The sequence below is a fragment of the Nyctereutes procyonoides genome, unplaced genomic scaffold, assembly GCF_905146905.1.
Source record: "Nyctereutes procyonoides isolate TBG_1078 unplaced genomic scaffold, NYPRO_anot_genome, whole genome shotgun sequence".
Taxonomy (NCBI): Eukaryota; Metazoa; Chordata; class Mammalia; order Carnivora; family Canidae; genus Nyctereutes; species Nyctereutes procyonoides.
Genome location: NW_026575042.1, coordinates 36,939,658 through 36,961,903, shown reverse-complemented (window position 1 = coordinate 36,961,903; position 22,246 = coordinate 36,939,658). Strand labels below are relative to the sequence as shown.

The 22,246-nt window shown below is 46.5% G+C and overlaps 1 protein-coding gene across 1 annotated transcript in view; it reads right to left on the bottom strand.

The window, feature by feature from the left end:
* CLSTN2 (calsyntenin 2) overlaps positions 1 to 22,246 on the bottom strand; it is a 597,725-nt gene that overhangs the window by 117,268 nt on the left and 458,211 nt on the right. Inside the window, 3 exon segments of the mRNA XM_055321522.1 lie at positions 7,467 to 7,616; positions 14,565 to 14,773; positions 15,465 to 15,660. Coding sequence (XP_055177497.1) covers positions 7,467 to 7,616; positions 14,565 to 14,773; positions 15,465 to 15,660 — 555 coding nt within the window.

Sequence of the window (22,246 nt, the reverse complement as noted above, 5' to 3'; positions counted from 1 at the left end):
ATCTCAAGGCAACAGTGCACCAGACCGGCGTCAATCCAGGAGGGGTGCATGAGGCAGGGCGGGGAGAGGAGGCAATGAGCCACGGAGCACCCCTTAGGTGCCACATGTGTCATTGAACTGTGGCTCCCTTTCAGGGTATGTCTCCTCACCATTTTGTAGATAAGGTGATTGAGAGGTGAACTGTGGTGCCTGAGGGTCTGCAGGTTGCTTATTTTCTTCTTCTTCTCCTACCTCTTCTTCTTCTTCTTTTTTAAGATTTTATTTATTTATTGACAGAGAGAGAGAGAGAGCGCACAAGCAGGGGGAATGGTGGAGGGAGAGGGGGAAGCAGACTCCCAGCTAAGCAAGGACCCCGACTCAGGACTCCAACCCCGGACCCTAAAATCATGATCTGAGCTGAAGGCAGATGCTTAACCAACTGAGCAACCCAGGTGCCCCCGGTTGCTTTTTTTCTGAACAGTCTCTCGAGATGCCCTTTTAGAGCTGGTTACATGTCCCTTTGGAAATTCCCAACCTCCTTATTCTATCCTTCTTCCTCCTGACAGTGACCTCGGGATAGGCTGATATAAACTGGAATTGTATCTTTGCCACTTATCAGTTGTGAGATAAGTCACTCAAGCTCTCTCACCTGAAGTTTTCCTCATCTGTAAAATGGGCTAGAATTGTTTATCTCACAGGGTTATTCCTGCCCTCTGTGCAGCGAACCTTACGTTGGATTCTCATATTCTTTTGCCTCTGTCTAAATTTGTCTCTTTGGGGTCGCATTCTTTCCAGGCTGTCCACGGTACTCTAATAAATTCCTTCTCGCTAAGGTGTCAATGGGTGATAATAGCTTCATGCAGGTGTCAGCAAGATTTCTGTGGAAAGGCCAGAAAGCAAATGTGGAGGCCCCGAGGGCCATCTGGTCTCTGTCTGCTGTTATTGTGTGACAGCCGCCATGAGGTAATATGTAAACGGAGGAGTGTGGTAGGGTGCCAATAAAACTTTATTTATGGGCACTGAAATTTGAATTTCATGTGCTTTTCATGTGGCCCAAAATATTATCCATCTTTTGATTTTTTTTCCAACCATTCGAGATGCACAAATCATTTCTTAGATCACAGTAGTACAAAAACAGGTTGTCAACTAGATTTGGCTTGTGGGCTATACTTTGCTGACCACTGGCTTAACAGTGATTCCTACAGGAGGCACTTACATTTTGGGGGGTGGGGGGAATTATCCTTTAGAACAACAAAAAAAATTGGTACCCTAATGGTGGCATCTCTGACACATTGGCAGTACAGTGGAGGACAGAACGGGTGTCAAAGAGCCATCTTTCTTTCTGTCATTCTTACTATGCCCTTGTGCATCGGCCTGCATTAAGGGTGACACCATCGTGCAATCCTCAGATGGACACAGCTTCACCGTCTGAGCCTTGCCTGTCTCTAAGCAAATCTGGCGACCTTCTGGGCTTATCACCCTATGATTTGAAATCAGTGCCTTTTATGTACTAAAACCTAAGCCAGCTCTTCAGTGTTCTTGATCAATAACTGATCTGATTTTGGAAGGGGTAGAGTGAAGCCAGCTGACCGCTGGGCCCTGGAATATTTTTTTTTCCTTGGCAGGGCAGTGGGCAAGTGGACAGGGACATATGCTGGACAAAGCTTAGCATTGGTCTTTTCTATCTCAGACATGCTTGGCAGCCAGTCTTGTCCCCTTGCCTGTGGGGTCTCATGGGATTTGCCTGAAAATATAACTTCCTTTGCAGTCCAGTACTTTGAATTCGCTTTTGAATAAATATATGACTTTAGATACTTTTCCCCAAGTGCTCCATTTAAAAGAGCACTCAGGATTAATCATCCTTTTCAGCTGGTCTCCCTGTCCCAGTCTCTGTATCTCAGCCACCATCCATGTGGTTGGCCAAGGAGTCCTTCTTCCCTAAGATCCCCCTCACCACACAGGTCATGAAAGCTTCTGTGCTCCCCAGTGCCTTTGGGGTAACACAGGAGGCCCTTCCTCTGTGACCTGATCCCCACCAGCCCATCCAGCCTTCTCCCACACGCCCTGGTCACAGTTTGCTATTTCCCACCTTTCTGATATCCATTCTCTAGTCCGGAATAGTCTTTTCTGTGCTCAAATGATTATCCTTCAAGATTCAGCCCAGGCACATCTCCCCAGGGCCCCACCAAAGTTAAGTGTCTCTCCTCTGCATCCCCAAAGCCTCCTCCGGCAGAGCTTTTGTCCTTAGCATTGTCCTCGTCTCCTTCTGTGCTACGAGCCCTGGGAGGTCGTGTCTGTCTCTGTCTCCCTGGCCTTCGGCACACAGCAGGCCTCAGGAAAGGGTAAGCGGATTCACTGGGCAATGCCCCCGCAGCCACGTGGCATGCGTGTCAACGCCCGTTATCTCTCAATGCAAATAACTACAGGAGAATTAATCTCCACCAAGCAGCTTTCATGCTGCTGTCCTTTCAACACAGAAGTCCGAGACACACTCTAGGTGTTCAGTGAATATTTTCTGAGTGACCTCCTTTGTTCAAAGTGAAGGCCGTGGACCAGCAACATCCAGGCCCTCCTCAGACTCATGAAATCAGAATCTGCATTTTACCCTGGTTCCCAGGTGCTCCTGTGCACATTTGGGCCTGAGAAGCCCTGCTCTATCAGATACCACCCTGTCTGCCTGATGGCGGCCTGATTTGCAGAATGGTGGAAACACCGAGACTGTCTGATGCACCTGGAGAACTATTCAAGCCCAGGGAACAGAGAACAAGTGGTTCATTATATGGCTGCATTTCCTTTTCTTTCCATCTGAGATAGGGCACCTTGCTGCGAAGGTAAAAGCTGCAGGAATTGGGCCCGTGAGAGGAGGTCTAGGAACCGGCAGAGCTGGGTGGACAGGTGCTGGGCGAGGGGTCATTGACCCCAGTGGGATCGTGCTCAGTGATGAGGGGGGCGAGGAGAGATGAGGTCCCGCGGGGCCCGGAGTCTGCAAACCTCATCTGACACGGGAACTTTGAATCCAGAACAGCTGCATGTCTGGTCAGCACCGTGTCTGGGAAAGAAATGGGGAAGGGCCACCAGGGCACTCAGCAGCGGCTCTCTCAGAGGGAAACTGTTTCACATAAAGGGACATGAAATACTGAACTTTGGGTCTCGACTGGCAGGAGCAGATAACAGATACAAAAATTGGACTTGCTATAATAAAAGGGAAAATACACTGAGTAAGTGTTATGAAGACAATGGTTTCAGCTTGCAACATAGAAAGAGATGGGCGATGGGATTTTAAAGGACAATAAAAGAAGGCATCAAGAGGAGATGTGTTTCTCGACATAACAACTAAACAAACAAACAAAACCCAAACCAGCAACCAAATTACACAGGATTGTCTACGACACAGCCTGGGGCCCCTAGAAGGAGGGGTCTGCAGGGTCAGCTCCCCCTGGGGCTGCTGCCTCTATCCCCCTGATGGCCTCTGAAGGCACTGCATCCTCTGTGGTGCTCTGATCCATGAACAGATGTGGACTCTTCCCTGAAGTCCTTAGCACCCACACAGCCGGGCTTGGGCAAGGATGACTGCTTGGCAAGAGGAAAACAGACACTAAGATGATGACAGATGTCTGGCATGAGAGGCAGGGCACAAGCCAGTCCTTAGCATGTAGAATTTTTCCTGCTTCCTAATAGAATCTTCTATCTTCATGAGTAAGAGCTGCTAGAGAGATACCATGAGATCTCAAAGCTCAGGACAAAGCACAGAGATTTAGTTCTCCCTTCCGTTCCCACAGGTCTAGTGGGTGCTTGGATGACCATCTTCTCTGGGCAGCTGAGAATGGGAGTGACATTCCCTTGGGCAAAAAGCTCCACCTCCCCATGTACAGTGAGCTGACCCCCACCACCTATTTAGAATTACAATCTCAGGATACGAGAGACCAAAACTCATATCGTTTCTGGGAAGACAAGGCCCAGCCACAGAAAAAGACAGAGAATGGAAAACCATAGCCACAGGGGCCAATGCCTGGGCCAGGGTCTGAGAGGCAGGTGGCAACAGAGCCAGGGTCTGTGATGCCCTTGTGCAGAGCTGGGTTAAGGCCAGCTACATGCTGGGAAAGCTGCAGCCCCACACTCTTGAAAGGGGTTGATGTGATGGAAAACAGGGCACGCCCTGGGGTACCTCAGTAGTCTGGGAGCAGTCCCTCCTCGGCCTGGGAAGGAAGGGGAGGCTGTAGCTGTGAGCAGGCCCTTACTCCTCCAGGACAGCTCCTGGGAGAAGCTGACGGAGGCTCCTGAGCATGATGGATTGCTTGCGCTGTGCTGCAATCCCCTCCTGCCTGGAGGGAAATGACTAAGAACAGGTACAAGAATTTGAACTGCCACACTGTGTTTGCTTGGTGACTCTTGTCGTTTGGGGGAAATCAGCTCAGGGAGGAGCTTCTGTTCTCCGGGGCAGTTATCCCTGGCACATGCCTGCAGACCCCTTACCCACGGCTGGGTCTGGGGGGCTTGGGATCATTGCAGCTCCTGACCCAGGCACTCAACATCTCGACTGCCAGCCCCACCCTAACTCTGGCCTCTCCCACCTTGTTTCCCACTTCTCCACAGTCCCAACCACCTATGCAAGCCAGACTGGCTTTCTTACACTCTTCACCAGTGCCTTGAATGGCCTTCCCTCTCTGTGCTCCTCTCCCATTCTGTATAGGATACACTTCACCTTCAAGGCTGCCTGCCCTTTCCCCTAGGGGCCTGACCACTTCTCAGAGTGAGGGGTGGCCTGTTTCATCGGTGGCCAGGAAACCATGGTCCACTCCAGTTTGCTCTGGGAAGCTGGGAGAGGGGATTGGACGAGGGACACATACGAGGGGCCAGCGGTGGTTTGCTCTTCCCTAGAGAAAGGCACACTTTCAACTACGAGGTTGCGGCCCTGACCTGGGGCAGAAGAGAGGACAGGCCCCAAGATGGGTCAGCTGGAGATGAGGGCTGCCCAAGTGGAGGAATAAAGTGGGCCAGTCTGCTGGAAGGAGAGGCTTGCTCTCCAGGTCTGGGGGTTGGCACAGGAATTGCTGGGAAGCAGTTAGAGCCCTGCCACACGCATCAGAGAACCTGGAAGACCTGCCTACGGTCTGAGAGCCTGTTGGGATGACGGCTAGGGAGAGAGACCTAGCAGCTTCTAGAGGGGCTAAGCTGGAGGGAGGAGGGGCACGATGCAGAATCCAGTGTCACCTTCTGCCACCAAAGGCTAGCTAACTAGGCAGGGAAGCCACCATAAACTAGTTGATTCTGATTTACACATGCTTAAATGGTTTTGTCTGACACAGCGAAAGGATACAGGGAGTTGCTGCTTCCCCTTTTCTTCCTTCCACAGAGAGGCATGTTTTTCACCATTCATTCATCCATCCAGCACCTGCATCCAGGTGCCTGGCCCTGTGCTGGGCACGGGAGACACAGCAAATGGGCAGGACCTCTGCCTCCAGGAGCTCACTGTCTGGCTACAAATAGGACTGTGCACCAGACGGTTAGGTGCTCCACACATTCTGCACACACACAGAACTCAACATTATTAACATGAGTTTCTGTGCATACATTTAACACTGAAGCAAGTACAAACTCGGTTAGGAAATTGCATTTAAATATAGGTACAAAAATGTAATCCCAAATCTGTAGGTGTCTCATTTATCAAAGACACAAAACATTGAGATCGTTCTCCAGATACAGCTTTGTGTTTTACTTTCCCCACTGAAAATCCCATTATGAGCATGTTCTCTGCTTAGAAGGCTTTTATATTCTTTCCAGGCTTGCTTTTTCAAAAGCTAGACTTTTACTGGCTTAGTCCTTATAAGTTAAAACAAAACAAGCTGAGTTCTTCTTTACTCAAATAGCTTTTTATTCATTCATTCATTCATTCATTCATTCATTCTTTCTTTCTTTCATTCAATGGCTGTCTCTTGAGCACCTATCACTGGAGTCAGATCTGCACTAAGTCTGAGAAATTCAGCGGTGAACAAGAGACAGAATCCTGCCCTCAGGTTCCTTGAGGTTTAGTGAATTGTAACAACCAGAGCCCAGGCTCCCTGAGGTTGGTGACATGTAATTTTCCACTCTGGGTTGTTCCTTTTTGTCTGTCTCTTGCTTGATCCTGAACAGGTGACACAAAGGTGGCTCTACTTTGTTCTTTATGTCTCATCTGTCTTACCTGTGACTCCTCCACTGGGCATTTCATCGTGTCTACTTTGTTCAAAGGCAAATGACTCTGGCTTTCTCCAGAGGTGGGTTTAATTACCACCTCCCATTTTTCTAGTTGAAAGATTAAGGGTGATAAAGTAGTGTGGGGGAGGAACCCTTGGAGCACTGCCCTCTGAGAGGAATGACCCCAGGTGGGTCCTCAGGTGTCCTTGCTGTGCACCACGAGAATGAATGCTTGACCAACAGGCAGTCATTCAAAGTCTAACTGTGACCTATGTGGTTTCCGGGCATTGGTCTATCCAACAGAAATACAGATGCTTAACATGGCTAATGACTCTCTCTCTAGGGAAATTTAAGAATGAAGTTGAGAAAGAGAGAGAGAACCAGGTAGACTGTAACAGGGACTTGAAGCTTCAAGACACACGAAGAAAAGACAGTTGATAAAGCTACAAAGTGGAGACTCCATGAAACACCCTGAAGTTTTGAGTGGGCAGCAATCTGCAAGCAGCAACACAGGAAGCAGAAACAGCAGTGGTTGAGCCACCAAAACAGTGGCACAGAGATACCTCCAGCATCCCTGCCCAGTCACTGGAACATTGGTGCCACCACTAGAGCTATTGTTACTCCAGAAACCATCCAATTCTTGGTGAGATCCATCTATGCCGCTGGCCCTGAGCTCCTTATTTCCCTTAAGTCAGCGCTACACATCTGTCACCTCAGTGTCACCTGCACCTTTGCTCTGTCTTTGCACACCAAAACATCAAACCACAACAAAAATCCACCTCGATCTCAGGCCATTGTCTTTCCATTCCAAGAACCAACATTTGAGAAACGCCTTGATCCAAAGGCTGGATTCTGGGACTCTAACCTCTGCTTGTACACCTTCTGTGCCAGTCTAAAGAACAGGCCAACCTTCCCCAGGTACTGAATGATGATTCAAACTTGAGGCATAACAGCTAGACTCGTTCCCTTAGATAAAGTGAATAGGCTTGCTGGCTCTTTCTCCTGAGCACTGTGCGATAATTACTATTGATCCCAAAGTGTCATGAGATTTTAGAAAGGGTGCACTGGACAAAACGGGGCACGTGACATTAGATGAGTTGCCTCAGACGTTCTCAAGCTGTAAAATGGTGGTAATATGTCACCTAGGAGTTGTAAGAATCAACAAGCTACTCTATTTTTTTGCAGCAGAGTGACCACGCTTAAAAAAATTCCTCTAGCTACTTGTTGTGATGATTTTTAGGAACAGATCTAGCACCTTCTACACACCAGGCTAAGCTGCCTTCATTCAACAGGATCAACAAGAGGTGGCCCACCTTGCCAGCCAGGCTTGCAAACTGGCTTCACATCCACCTGCACCAGCGTGTCCTGAGCGGCTGGCTTCTGTCCACAGTCATAGGCGGTCACCAGGATCTCGTACTGGCGTTGCTTGTCATAGCTCAGCTTCTCAGTATTTCTAATGTTGCCTGAGGACACAGGGAGATTCAAAATTGTTTCAGATCCAGTCAACCACACTGCAGTTCTTTTATTTTTTCCTTTAAATTAATTTTTGTTAACTTATACTGTATTGATAGTTTCAGAGGTAGAATTTGGTGCAGTTCTTTAAAAATCCCTTCTCCACTCCTCTAACCTTCACTAGAATGGAATGACCCCTTTCCTTACCATCTTGTACAAATAAGGGCAAACAGGGGGCATGGCTTTCACACGTGGTCTGCTTGTGCCTTGGCGGCAGAGTCCCAGGAACCACTGGCTGGAGCCACCCGACTGTGAGACAGGACTACTGGGGAATTCCAAGCACACATCCAGAACCCAACTGGTGTGTTTGTTAGTAATGGGTTGTCAGAAAACTCCCTCCTCAAGTGTGCCCATGTGGTCGTGTCCCCGATGATGTAGGGCACCAATGCTCATCTGCCATGAAATCTCTGGGAAAAAGATGGGATTCAGAAATGTCCTGACACATATTTTTCAACATCTGGGCTTGTTGCCAGGAATGTTCACTGCCTCTTCTCACATTATTTTGCTACCAAATAGGAAGTAAAATCAATAAGAAAACGTGTGACCTCCCTTCTGAAAGCTATACAGAATAACGGATTCCTTGCCCTGGTGGTAAAGACATTTTTCTTCTCCAAGAGCGACTGAACCATTTTTCTGGGCCATTTGTGAGTTTTTGTTCCCGTGGGTTGATACTACAATTCAGAAATGTGTATTTGATAATTAATGAGCAAAATTCTGATAGACCATTTTTGCTGAAACACAGTTTTGGTTCTAAAGAACGAAGAAAGGCCCAGCGTGCCTTTAATACTTCCCGGTTTTTTATTCCAAGGGAGTGAAGTCTTCCTTTGCGGGGGATAATTTCATTCTTGCCTTTTTTCTGATAGTGGAGCTGACAGCAAATTACAACTCCAATGTTATCATTATCCTTCAGCAGAAGTGAAATTAAGAAAATGGAAATTTAAAAACAAACCAACACACTAATAAGCAAACACGGAATGGCTGACTCAGGTATATTTTTACATTTCATCAAAACTAAGGGAAAAACACCCTAATGAGCTTTCTTCCATTTCATTGGATATCTATGGCTCCCATGAACTGAGGCAACAGGGACGAACGCAAGAAAGCCTGGGGAGTTACCAAAGCCACAAAATGTCTTAAAGCTCAGGAGAGTTGACCACTGACCATGCACCGCTAGTGAAACGGTCCTCAGTGCCAGGCATGGGCAGGGCTCCTCTTGTGGGAGCCATGGCTGCAAGGTGGGAAGCAGAGTTCCTACAAAGCTGCCCAAGACGTGGGACCCAGAATTAGGACCATTTATCCCGCTGTCTGCTCCATACTGTTTTCTAAAAAATGTAGCCACAGCCACTGAATTGAAGTAAAATGTAGTTTAACAAAGCCAATCAAAAATCTCTGAAAATGGGTTTGATGTGTTTTTGGCCTTGGGCCTGGTGTTCAGAATCCCTTTCACTATCCGCCCCCACAATGTTAGCTATATCTCAGCTCAGGACCCCCCCTCCCCCAGGGCTAGAGCATCTCAGTGCTGGGTTGGTAAGGTTCCCTGTGGGTTCTGTTAGCAACCTAGTTTGTGGTTAGAGACCTCACAGGGGAGGAATTCTTGCAGGTGGAAGCACCGTGATATAACCACGGGAAGTATGTTTCAGCAACATCAAATTGAATTTTGAACAAAAAGTTTTGACTTTCCCTTTCTTTAAAGTTAAATAGCTCTCAAAAGATATGCCTTTCGAAAGAGGCAGGCTCAGGGCTTACAAGCCGTGTGACATTAAGCAGACCCAACACTATTGACCGCGGTAGAAAAATAAACACACAGGCGGCAGTCCTTGGCCCGGTGTGCCACCGCCACGTCCTAGCAAGTCCTGATGAAGCTGTCTGAGAAGCTAAAGTACTTCCTCCGCCACCACTGACTTCATGCATGTGAGAGTGGGTTTCACTGCCTGGAATTTGAAGCCTTAGGTCAAATATAAGTGTATAATGTTGTGACCAATTACGGTGCTGGGGAGAGTCCTGTTCAGACAAGACACACATCTAAACATTTTTGGAAGCTCAAAAAGCCACCCATTTTTGCTCCTGTTACAACTGCATTATTTTCCCACATTTGAATGATTTCTCCTAATAGTGCCTTCGGAGGAGACCTGAGTCCACAGTTAGCCCAGGTGAGTAGGAGTTCCTGGGCCTATTTCTCTGGTCCAGAGAAATGTGGAAGCTAACTCTCAAAGAACAATCAGTACCTCCCTTGCATATGAGTGAAGGTATTTTAAAAACTGAGGCAGGATTAGAAATGACAAATACCCACCATTTGCTTCAATGTGGATGGAACTGGAGGGGATTATGCTGAGTGAAGTAAGTCAATCGGAGAAGGACAAACATTATATGTTCTCATTCATTTGGGGAATATAAATAATAGTGAAAGGGAATAGAAGGGAAGGGAGAAGAAATGTGTGGGAAATATCAGAAAGGGAGACAGAACATAGAGACTCCTAACTCTGGGAAACGAACTAGGGGTGGTGGAAGGGGAGGAGGGCGAGGGGTGGGGGTGAATGGGTGACGGGCACTGAGGGGGGCACTTGACGGGATGAGCACTGGGTGTTATTCTGTATGTTGGCAAATTGAACACCAATAAAAAATAAATTTATTAAAACAAAACAAAACAAAAAGGCAGGGTGGAGGTACAAGGAGACAAGCATGCTGACCTGCACCCTCCTTCCAATGGAATTTAAATGGGAATAACGCTTTTGGAAAGTCATATAAACACTAGTCACTTTGCAACTGCTCATGCCTTTTGGGCATGCAATTCCACATCTGAAAAACTGATTCCGGGGGCAAATGATAGAAAATTGTAGATACAGGTGCAAATATGTTCGCCTAAGCATTATTTCTTTCAGTGAAAAATAATTTAAAAACCGGCTGCCTGATATTAAGGGAAGACCTAAGTAAAGGCGTCTATGCATCAGATGGAATGTTTTTAGCACTAAAAGTGGTAATTATGAAGCATTTTTAAGGGTGGAAAAAATCCGTACAACTGAATGTTAAGTGAAAGGGGGAAGATAAAGAGAAACAAGGAAAGTGTGGTCTTACTTTTGTTAAAAAATTTCATTGAAAAAGTATTGGTGGAATGTTAATAATGGCTATCTTTGCTGGGATTACAGGTGATTTATTTCCTTCTTCACACTTTTCTATGGTTTCTAAATTACAACGGGCATGTGTTACTTTTCTATTCAGATGAAAAAGAAATGTTTTCATTTACTTTAAAATAAGCAGACTCCAGGGCACACTTTGCCCAGAGGCAGCAGAGTCCCATTACTCACCAGGGCAGCCTGCTGCCAAAGACAGGCTGCCTGGGGACCACACAATTGCTGGAAAAGAAGAAATGTCTGCGGAGGGATGACTGGGTGTCATGGAGACCCCGGCTGCTCCCTCTGGTCATCCCTGAATGTGGCTGAGAGCTTGGTTTGTGCTGATACTCTGGTGAGCGCCTAGCTGGTAGCACATCCATCCCCTCACACAGGCACAGTACTTAACATAGGTATTTAATTCCCATTTTTACCTGCAAGGATCTGAGGCAAGGTTACCTAAGTTGTCAAAGATCTCTCTCTCTCTCTCTCTCTCTCTCTCTCTCTCACACACAACACACACACACACACAAAGTAAAGGATGCAGGATTCAGATGCAACTTTGTAGTTTTGAACTAAAAAAACCTAGCCATGCATTCCTGTCAGACATCACTGAGGATTCTGTGATAACATCACTGGTGGGAAGGTTTAAGGGCTGATGCTCAGGGGATCTGGGCTCCACTCCCAATTCTGCTACCAGGGTGACAGGTGCTGTTAGGCAAACTTTAGGATTCAGTTTTTCCATCCGTTCAATGGGAATGAGAACCTAGGCCCTACTGATCTCATAGAGACCAGCCAAGTCCCAGGAGATGGGGAGCGGGGAGCCATCTGAAGTGAATCCAGAACTTTCTGAGAGGGAGTGGATGTCACCAACTCAGTTACTTGCTCATAATTTCAGCCTGGAATAACCTTCATGTCCCAATCACCCAGGTAAATATCTGACGATCGCAGCACCATGAATGGAGCATTCCCTAGCTGCCAGGTACCCTGTGTGAACATCATCCCTGGGGTGGCTTTCCTGAGGTCTCACAACTCCACAAGAAGGCAGGGGCGGTGGCTGCCCCGATTTCACAGGGAAGGAATTGAAACAGAGGGAAGCCTACGACCTCTGGTAGGAAGAGGTTGAGTCTGGGTCAAGACAGGTCAAGCTGAATGCACTTAATGTCTTCTATCCCCTCTGCTGTCCTGCTTCCCTTCTTTCCCCCACAGACAAAGAGCTTGGCAGGTTGGAGGGGCCAGGAGCCATCTACCTGCAGTGACGGGGCTTCAGTGAGGGAACCCCAAACTCGGCAGTACTTTCTCTGATGTGCATGCAAAGAACTTCTTCAAGGAGCCTGGAAGGTCGCTGGGAGAAGTGATGGATAAGGGCCAACTGGGAAGCTCATTAGAATGGGAGCAGCCGCTTCTGTGTCTGCCCCTGGGTCCTGCCTTCATTACTTGGAGGACTGCTTTTGTAAACCTCACTGTCGGGGGCCCACACTCCCTGGGAGTGCCCACTCTCCTCTTCATCTAATGTTGTAAACCAATGTTGGAGGCAGAGGCTTGGCAAAGGACCATTACTCACTTTTAATGAGACAGCTAGGGAAATAAATTGGCATATGTTAGTGAAATGGCTCATCAAGGTGAGTAATTATCTTCATGACTGGGGCAGTTTACCCTCAGATGAAAGGATATGCTTCTCATCTCTCATTGGGCTGTGACTCTCCAGAACGAAGGCAGGAGGTCAAGTGGAGCTTGACCACTCATCACCGATACCTCCGCTTGTCGAGTCTTGCTCTTCACCAAGGACTCGTCACTCCCCAAATTCCAAAGCTTTGGTGGACAGGGACCACACAGTTGATTACAGGGGAACAGAAAAAGACAAAGCAGTTGTTTTGTATTTTATGGAGTGGTGTGTGTGCATGCACGAATGCCCGTGTGCGCACGGCATTTAATGTGTGTGTGTATTTAATGTGTGTGAGACACGTGTCTGTGTGTTGGGGACAAGCCAGCCACTAAATAGGGCCTGTAGGAAAAGCTATCAGGAAGCAGTTCTGACAGGCTCTACTACTTGAAATTACCTACTTCATAGCCCTGAACCAATCTTTAAAGTCCCCTAATTTCTCTTTAACTTCTTGTGCACTGATGCACTGATCTGTGTTCCACACGGTGAGCATTTAGCAGTGTCCAGGTTTGTAGCTGCCATTTCCACAGGTTTTATCATTATACAAGAAAACTGCCTTACTACTATTTTGTCTGTTTCATGAACGTTGATTTCATCCTCCAAGGCAGATCATAAACCACTGGAGGTCAGGGACGAGGGTGTCTCCTTGGCTCCCATCCCTTACGGAACCTGCTGCAGTTCTCGGGATACAGAAGCCTGGGTCACAGGATAAGTTTCTCCCTGGTCTCAACATCAAGGAGCACTGGGAGCCATGATGATACACAAGCAGGTGACTGATGGTACTTCTCTCTAGGCCTTGGCTATTAGGAGGCTCTGAGTGAATCCACTGCCTAACCCTGGCTCGTGGTATGCTTTACGCACCACCCTCGCCCTGGATGCCACCTGGGTCTCTATTTTTTTAATTTGACTTTCTTTCCACTGGATGGTAAGCTCCATGTGGGCAGGCCCATGTCTGTTTTGAGTTCCACTCTGTCTCCATTCCCAGTTCCCAGCATCATGCTTGGCACTCAATGAATATTTACGGAGTAGATGAACTTCAGGTTTTGCAACATTTGCATCTTTGCGCACTACTATATGATCCTATTTGAAACAAAGAGAGGATGATATATATATATATATATATATATATATATATATATCCATCATACTCATGCAATTAAATAAGATACTTGGCAAATAATGATCGTTTGATTAATATGGAGTTATTCAAAATTGCATTTAAAGTGGGCTGAGTCGATTGGGCCTCTGACTGTGGTGCTTACACTACAACAAGCTTTTTATTAATGATGATGGGGAATTAGACATGTGGCTTTATAGGACTGTTTTCAGTTCAGTAAGTTCATTTGGGATTGGGGTGTGGTGGTCAGCAAAGTATAGCCCACAAGCCAAATCTAGTTGACTACCTGTTTCTGCACTCCTGTGAGCTAAAAAATGATTTGTGCATCTTAAGTGACTGGAAAAAATCAAAAGACAGATAATATTCTGGACCACGTGAAAATCACAGGAAATTCAAATATTAGTGCCCATAAATAAAGTTTTATTGGCATACTGCCACAATTCTCCATGGGGTGGCAGAAATTCCCAAATACTCTGGCAAGCCCATTAGAGATTCCTAAAAGAATCTACGTTTAGAAGGTGTTCCCAAAAATCTCCACCTCCTCTCTTAGCTTTGTTTGTTTGTTTGGTTGGTTTGAGAGCAGGAAGCAGATGACTGGGGTGGGGATTAGTGTCACAACTTGTGATATAGGAAAGGGACCCAGATATGGCCGAGTTGATGGTATGGCAATTGGAAAATTCTACCAGAAAACCTTCCAGTCTTCAGTATCCAGATGAGTGGCATTATGAGTTCTATGGATTGTATTCATTGAGTAGGTTTCCAAGCTGTTTTGGGGGTATTGTAGACCTGGCTATGTGCTGCTAATAATGTGAGGCCACCCCCTCTAGTGTGGGCTGAGTTCTGGGTTATGGAGCCTACGTCATGGATGGCAAGGAAATCGTCACCAGCCATGGACATTTGGAGCCCCCACCTGGCCTTCTGAGAGGGGGTGGTGGAGTTGTTTCCCTGCCTCCCACCAGGGTCCTCTCGGGACACTCACCATTTCTGTCAATGGCAAAAGACACACACTCACCATTTCTGTCAATGGCAAAAGGCACGTCAGTTGTGACGATTTCATAGTTGCAAATCTGGCTGTACTGGGGGGAGCAGTCCTCGTCGATGGCCTCCACCTGCAGGATGCTGTCATAGATCTTCCCCTCTGTCACAACTGCCTTGTAGGCTGGCTCTTTGAAGGTGGGAGCAAACTCATTGACGTCTTTGACCTGGATGTGGACCACGGCCCTGGGACCGCACACAGGAAAGAAGAGATGTTGGTGAAGGGAGGATGACGCTGTCCTCCCACGCCTTCCATAGGCACTGACTCCCACCCCAGGGCCCAGGGAGCAGAGAAACCACAGCCAGTCAGGACAGTTGTCATCTGAGCTTTCTGTCTGCCTGCCCACTGGAGATGCCTCCACCTGTCCCTTCCCTGGTCCTGAGATGAATCCGCCCTTTCTCCGGCCTTCCCTGCTACCCAGCTCTGGGCAACGATTCCCTCGAGATCACCTCCCCTTTCCCTTATTCATTCCTCTTCTGTTCAGTGAGAACCTAACCACTCTGACACCGTGTTAAGCTCAGAGCCCAACTCCATAGGGAGACAGTTAGAACTCAAACTAAAAAGTGCCATGACAGGGACAAGCGTGTGGCACAGCAGAAACCCAGAGAAGGGCCCCAATCAGGTGTGCGGGGAAGGGCTGGCTCAGGGGAGGCTTCTCAGAGGTGACACCTGGATGACACCTGAACACGAGCCTGCTGGTGGCAGAGGAATGCCTTCCTGCGAAGCTGAGGAGCAGAGGATTGCAGGTGCAGCCTTGGAGAACCAGCCAGTGGTTGAGCACTCCGGTGTGACCCCTGGGTATACAGGCCTGAAGAGCAGTGTGTGATCCCCACGGCGGGGGCGGGTGGTAGCAAGGAGCCCTGTCAGGCCACTCACTTGTGCGACTTCTTCCAGGCTGTCTCCCGGGGCCCTGCGCCACAGTCATAGGCCTGGATGATGAACGTGTACTCCTTCTGCAGCTCACAGTCGATGGGGCTCTTGGCTCGCAGCCGGCCCTCTCCTGACGTCTTGTTGAGCACCACAGCCTCAAAGGGCAGCTCCTGGCCGTGGATCTTGAATGCACAAATTTCCCCTGTGGAAGGACGGAAGACAGCAGATGGGGACCCTGAGAATTTCCAGGCCGAAGACAGAGTTTCTCCTGGACCCAATTTGCAAACCCCAAAACCTCCGGGCCATTTCCTCCACACAAAAAAAATTGTCAAACTAGAAGAAGAGGCCTCTGGAGACCCAGAGCAACATGCTCATTTCATGGATGGTAAAATTAAAGTGGTTCACACATAGAAATGTCAACCATCAAGTGTATCTGGCAGAAAAAAGGGGAGTCATGGTGTAGGGGGTGCTGGCTGATTCCCAGTTTGCTGCTTTTCCTAGCAGCTCTCCCCACTTGCCCTCTGCCCAGTGCGAGAATAAAGATTTTGCCCACGGCCTACAGATAAATGAGTGCAGAGCAAAGAGGAAAAAGGCCAAAGCTTTCACAGTGTTTTGTCCCTGGAACCAGAAGCATGAGCATTGCGAGGAACTTGCTAAAAATACAGACTCCCAGGTCCCACCAGGCCTTCCTGAATCAGAATCTGCATTGTGTTTGTTTGTTTGTTTGTTTGTTTATTTATTTATTTATTTATTTATTTATTTATTTATTTATTTATTTATTTATTTATTTTTTAACCAGGGTGCCTGGGAAGGTAATTTGTTTGCTCACTCAATGTAAGCAGCACTGCTCTGTCCTGTCCTGGCTTAAATACGCCACGTTGCTGCGGCCAGCTTCCCACCCCAGGCCTCCGTTCTTTCTCTCCCCCCACCACTTCCCTGTGGGGAGAGGGGCACCACTCAGTTGCAATTTTCTCTCATAACAGTGGGGGTGAATCTATGTGAGTTCCAGAATCCCCGTGGAGCCTGAAAAAGCTAACTTCGTAAAGAGCTGAACATGATGTGAAATTAATGCATTTCTCCCCCTCAGCTGGGTTAATGTGTGGTATAACTATTTTTCTGCATTAAAATTATAAGACCGTGAAAACATCTTCTTTTTCTCCATTGATGGATATTTATTTCTTGAACCCTGACTGCAAGTAAGCCCTGGAGTGAGTGCCTCGGGAAGTACTGAAAAGTTGAGACACATTCTCGCCCTATCTTGTCGGGGAGACCATGTGTAGATGTCCAGAAAGATCATTCATGGTGCAGAGGACTGTGTGAGCACTGGGGCAGCAGAGTTTAGCTCTAGGCTGCTGGGGGATAAAACACAGACTCAGAGCCCAGAGGCCAGGACTCACATTCTAGGTTTGCCACAAACTCACTGCTGTAGTCAAATTGTATTGACCCTGGGTCTCAGTTGTGTCACCTATAAAATGGCCCAGGAGATGGTGTTGGAGGGAGGCATCTACCCTGAGATGCCCAGCCCGGGTCTGACATCATCCTGGCCGCACTGCTGGGGCTTGGGTGAGGGGCCTAGTGTGCATTAAGGGGGACTTCACTCTGTGGGCAACCAGGTGTCTTCTTGCTTCTAGTCCAGGCTGTGGCCAGCTGTTCCAAAGAGGAACAGTCTCCCGACACTGTGGGGAGAAGGGGTAACATGATCTTATATGTGCTCTGTGCCAGGCACCGAGCTCTGTATCTCCACCCAGGTGAATATTAGTCAACCTTCTTAGAAAATCTGGAGGCAGGTGTTTTATTCCAGTTTGTAAAATTAAAAAGGAGGGGGGGGGAAGGAAAGGGAGGAGGAGGGGAAAGAGAATCAGAATCAGAGAGGTTATTACCTGCTCCAGGTCACAGAGCTGAGGTTGGTGTAGGCCCCAGGTATGGCTGACTCCGGGGCCATGCCCTTTCTACTCCACCGCACCCTCATAAGCAGCCCCATAACTTCAAGGGGACTGCGCTGGGGACTGCTTCTGGTAGCATTCTATATTCCCATTCAAGTCTCACTCTGGAGAGAAATCCCCCATTTTACATAGAGGAAGCATGCCCTGATCTCTTACTAACAATGTTTTCTGAGATGGTCAATCAATACCAATCTTACCTGTAGGCTTTTATTTTTTATTATTTCATCGATCCTCAATTTCATTACGAGTGCTCCATTTTCACTACACCCCCCCCCACCCCCGGACATTTCTCCGATGTGGGTGAGGAATAATGGACAAGACAGGTTGCAGACAAGGCCTAACAAGAAGGACGGGCCCCATTCCACCACCATTGCTCAAGATCAGTGGTGTCACTGTACTGCCTCTCGGGCAAAGTTAGCTCTGCAGCCCTAACTTTGGCGGAAGGGCAGGTTTTGTCTGATTCTCGAGTTTAAGTTCTCTTCTGTGTTGGCTGGAGTTGAATGGATGAACTTCTGAAATGCCTGCCTTGTGATTCTACCCCGAGATCAATGCCAATATGGGAATATTACCAGCGAATGTGCCCAGCCTGGCTCTGGGGCAGACTCTGGCGTGCCCAACCACTACATGATTATAGGACCAATCAGGCCATTTTTCTTTGAAGAGTCAAGTTAAACTGAAAATAAATGAGAGTAATTTTCTGTTGGAAACATTTGATCACAACTAAAGTGGTTCTTAAGACTCAGAAATCCTTAACAAGCGGGAAGGAGAGGATGGAGGAAAAAAGGAGGCACGGCGGAGGGAGAAAGACACAGGAAGCCTTAAGGCCACACATTTCATCTAAGTCCAGCTCAGTTCAATTCAATAGGACCAGAACTTTCTGAGAGCTGAGTAAGTGCCAGGCCCCATGCTGGGCCTGGAGACATAAAGGATCCCTTAAAACACAAGGAGAGCCTATCATCCAGCACTCATTATCTAGAAGAGACAGCAAGTAAACAAGTGCCACAGGATGCTCACGTAGTCTCACCAGTTCGGGCTGAGACAGGATTTAGCCTCTTGTGAGCAAAAACTAGAATTCATGCCACCCTCATTTATCTCACCTCTTCATCTGACACTTGTGCTCCAGTTGCAAAAACATTCATTCATTCTTTTTTTTTTTTTTTTTTTACCCACTCATTCACCTTATGGACATTTATTAGGAACTATGTGCCTAATAGGTGACACATTAGTGAGCAAAACCAGACCTGGTCCTGTCCTATATGCTGCTGGCAGTTCAGTGGGAGGACCCTAAGCCATCTGATAATCACAGCCTTCAATGGAGAATGGACCATGATGTGATTGGAGGAGAGCTCCAAGGTGCTGAGGAAGTTCTGACCTGTCAGCAGGGCAGGGAGAGCTACCTCAGGATGTGACAGCTGAGCTGAGATTACAGAAGAAGAAAGGCCAAGAAGGAGAGAACGAGTTTCAGGCAGAGGAGCACAGAATTCCAGAGTGTTCACGATGCATGGGAATTTGGAGGCCTCAGAATGAGAAGATAAGCGTGTGATGTCTATGATTGAGGGAGCAGGGAGCTGACCACCCTAAAAGGCACCCTTTCTGTTTGGAAAGAAACACCCACAATTGTTTTGGATGTAGAAAGAGGGCAGGGGCATTTTAAGACCCATGACCAAGCAAAGAACCCCATGGTATCCTTTCTTACACACGTCACCTCCCTGTAGTAGTCGATCGCTTCTGCTGGAAATGGCACAGAGGAAGAGGACAGTTAGGACAGCCTATGGTTCCTTTTGTTTGGGGCTGTCCTTCCTATCAGTAAGCCTCGAGGGAAGAGAGTGTGGATCAGATGTGTGCATACCAAGAAGCAAAATAAAAACAGTTGGGTCCCGTTTGTGTTTGCGTGGCATTTACACTGCTCTGGTGAAGAATGAAATACATATGCACACATGGGCTATGAAATGTAAATTCTTTAATTTGGGGAGACCCTGCACAGCAGTTAACTGCTCTTCTATTTGCATTTAAGACTGGCATTGCACGGTATAAAGATGAATGGTAAAGTTTACGCTCATAATTTCACATTTTAATTTGTCTTTACCTAGAACGACATCAAATAGCAAATTTAGAACACCACAAGTTGAGTGAGGATCTGTGGAAGAAAGGTCCCAGGATGGAGTGCTGAGGGGGAAGGATACTTAAAACTGCAGTTCCCAGCACCAGTATGTGACTCAATTGGGCTGTTTCCATCTTTTGTGAGGCCTGCCACTAGGATTTGTTATTAGTGATAAAGGATTGCAGTGTGTGTGTGTGTGTGTGTGAGGGAAGGGGTGGTGCGCTTAAAGTAAAAGTTTGTCACAATGATGACAAGTGGTGGTTTCCAGAGAAAAATATGGGTTTTTTTGGGTAGGAGAGCAGCACACATGGATGCGTATACTGGACCAACAATGGGCTCTGTGCGCAAGTGAGACCAGCAGCACCAGGCCATGGCCTCAGGAGGCCAAACTCGGCTTCCCCAAAGGCCCCCTTGGGAGGCCAGACCAGAAGAGGGGCCTGGGCATTGTCTGGGGAGGGCATGATGGCTCCCTCCCTCAGCACCCCTGTCTATCTCACCTTTACCTTCTCTTCCTCAGTAAAGCCCCTCCCTACACCCCACAGGTACTGGCACAGCTGTCTCTTAAGTCCTCTCATCAGATTCTGGGAGAAATGAATGAAATTGATGAATGAATGGGTGAATGAAATACATTTTTAGAATATATTTTGTTCCTACCCTTGAATACCCTTGAACAACAGGTTGTGTTGATTTCAGTTTTCAGATGGGGAAACTGAGTTCTCAGCTTAAGTGAACCACCCAAAGTCCCTTTAATAGTAAGGAGCGGATTGAGGACTGATTTAGACCCCCCAATTCTAAATCCGGCACACTCTTTGTTCTTTCTTGTTGTTTATCACTAGGTGAGACTGACATTCTAGGACAGGGGTTCTCTAAATGTGATCTATGGACCACTGGGTTCCCCAAGACCCCTAGTGTGGGGTTCACAAATTCAAAATTATCACTCTATTAAGATATTATTTGACTTTTTCATTGTGGTGATACTTGCACTGATGGTATTAAAGCAATGATGAATAAAAGTGCTAGTGCCCGGGGGCGTGGGTGGCTCAGTCAGTTAAGCATCTGCCCAAGGCTCAGGTCATGATCGTGGGGTCCTGGGATGGAGCCCCACATCAGATTCCCTGATCAGTGGGAATCTGCTCCTCCCTCTCCTCCCCGCTTATGCTCTCTTTCGTTATCTCTTTCTCTCTCAAATAAATATATCTTAAAAAAAAAAGTGTTGATACCTTAGAAGCACCTAGCTGCATTCTTTATTACACAGAGTTGGAGTAAAAAAAAAAAAAGTTAATTTCACTTAAGAATGACTTGAATAATGCAGTAAATATTAATTTAATTAAATCTCAATCCTCGAGTACACGTCTTTTTAATATTCTGTATAACAAAATGGAAAGTATACATAAAGAAGCTTGCATAGCAAAGTGTGCTAGTGCGTCTCTGAGAAAAGCCTTTGTGTGAGGTGAGTGAGGACTGAACCTTTTTTCATAGAAAGACTTTTTTACTTGAAAATGATTTATGGACAAACGATGTTTATTCAAACTGGACTGTGTGGTAGACTTTTTTGTAAAGTAAGCCTGTCACTTCATGGAAAAGAACCAGTAGTATTTTGTGGCTGATGCTACAATTAGAGCTTTCAATTTTGGGAAACTTGTGTCTGCCACATTAAGTTTTCACAATTTACCAATACTTCAATACTTTTCCAATTAGATGGTTAATGATATTAATGAATGTGACTGTAGGGTATTGTATAATGAAATGCATCAAGTTTTGAAAGATCTACTTTGGCTGGTAAATCAGTATTTCCAAATGACCAAAGTATGGTATTACATAGTCACATATGGATAAAAGACCCATTCAAGGTACAAGACAGGGACGCCTGAGTGGCTCAGCGATTGAGTGTCTCTCATGAATAAATAAATAGAATCTTTAAAAAAAAAACAAACAAAAAAACAAAGTGCAAGATAGACCAGTGGATTATAATGTAATTTTAATGTAAAAGTATATGACAAGTTCACGTGACTTCAGATTCCTTATTATAACTAACCTTTAAGAAACTACTACTTATGGAGTTCTGGTGTTGTTATCAGAGAAGAATATCTACAGTTACCCAAAAAGATTTAAAAAATATTCTCCCTTTTACAGCTACATACCTGGGTGAAGCCATATATTTTTTTCATGTATTTCCTCTATATAATGTAGCTCAACAGATTAAGGAAGAAGCAGATATGAGGATCCAGCTGTCTTCTAGCAAGCTAGACATTGAAGAGACCGCAAAAGTGTAAACAAGGCCACTCTTCTCACTTATTTTGTTTTGGAAAATATATGATTTTTGGTCAAACTACGTTATTTGTTTTTTTAAAAAAAATTTTATTTATTTATTCATGAGAGACACAAGAGAGAGGCAGACACATAGGCAGAGGGAGAAGCGGGCTCCCCGTGGGGGAGGGGATCAGGCCCTGAGCCAAAGGCAGATGCTTAACCACTGAGCCACCCAGGCGTCCCATGTTATTTATGTAACATGTAATGAATTTATTATTACTTTAATGAATTAATAAATAAAGATTTGAAAATGACTCAGTTTAAATTTATTCTTTAGTAAATATTGATAGACATAATGCATATAGACAAAAACTCTTGAGGGTCCTTAATAATGTTTAAGAGTATAAGGGGTCATGAGACCAAAAGCTTGAGAAGTACTGTTCTTGTCAGTTACCAAGCACACTTTCCATCCAGATCATGATTCCACATCTTGT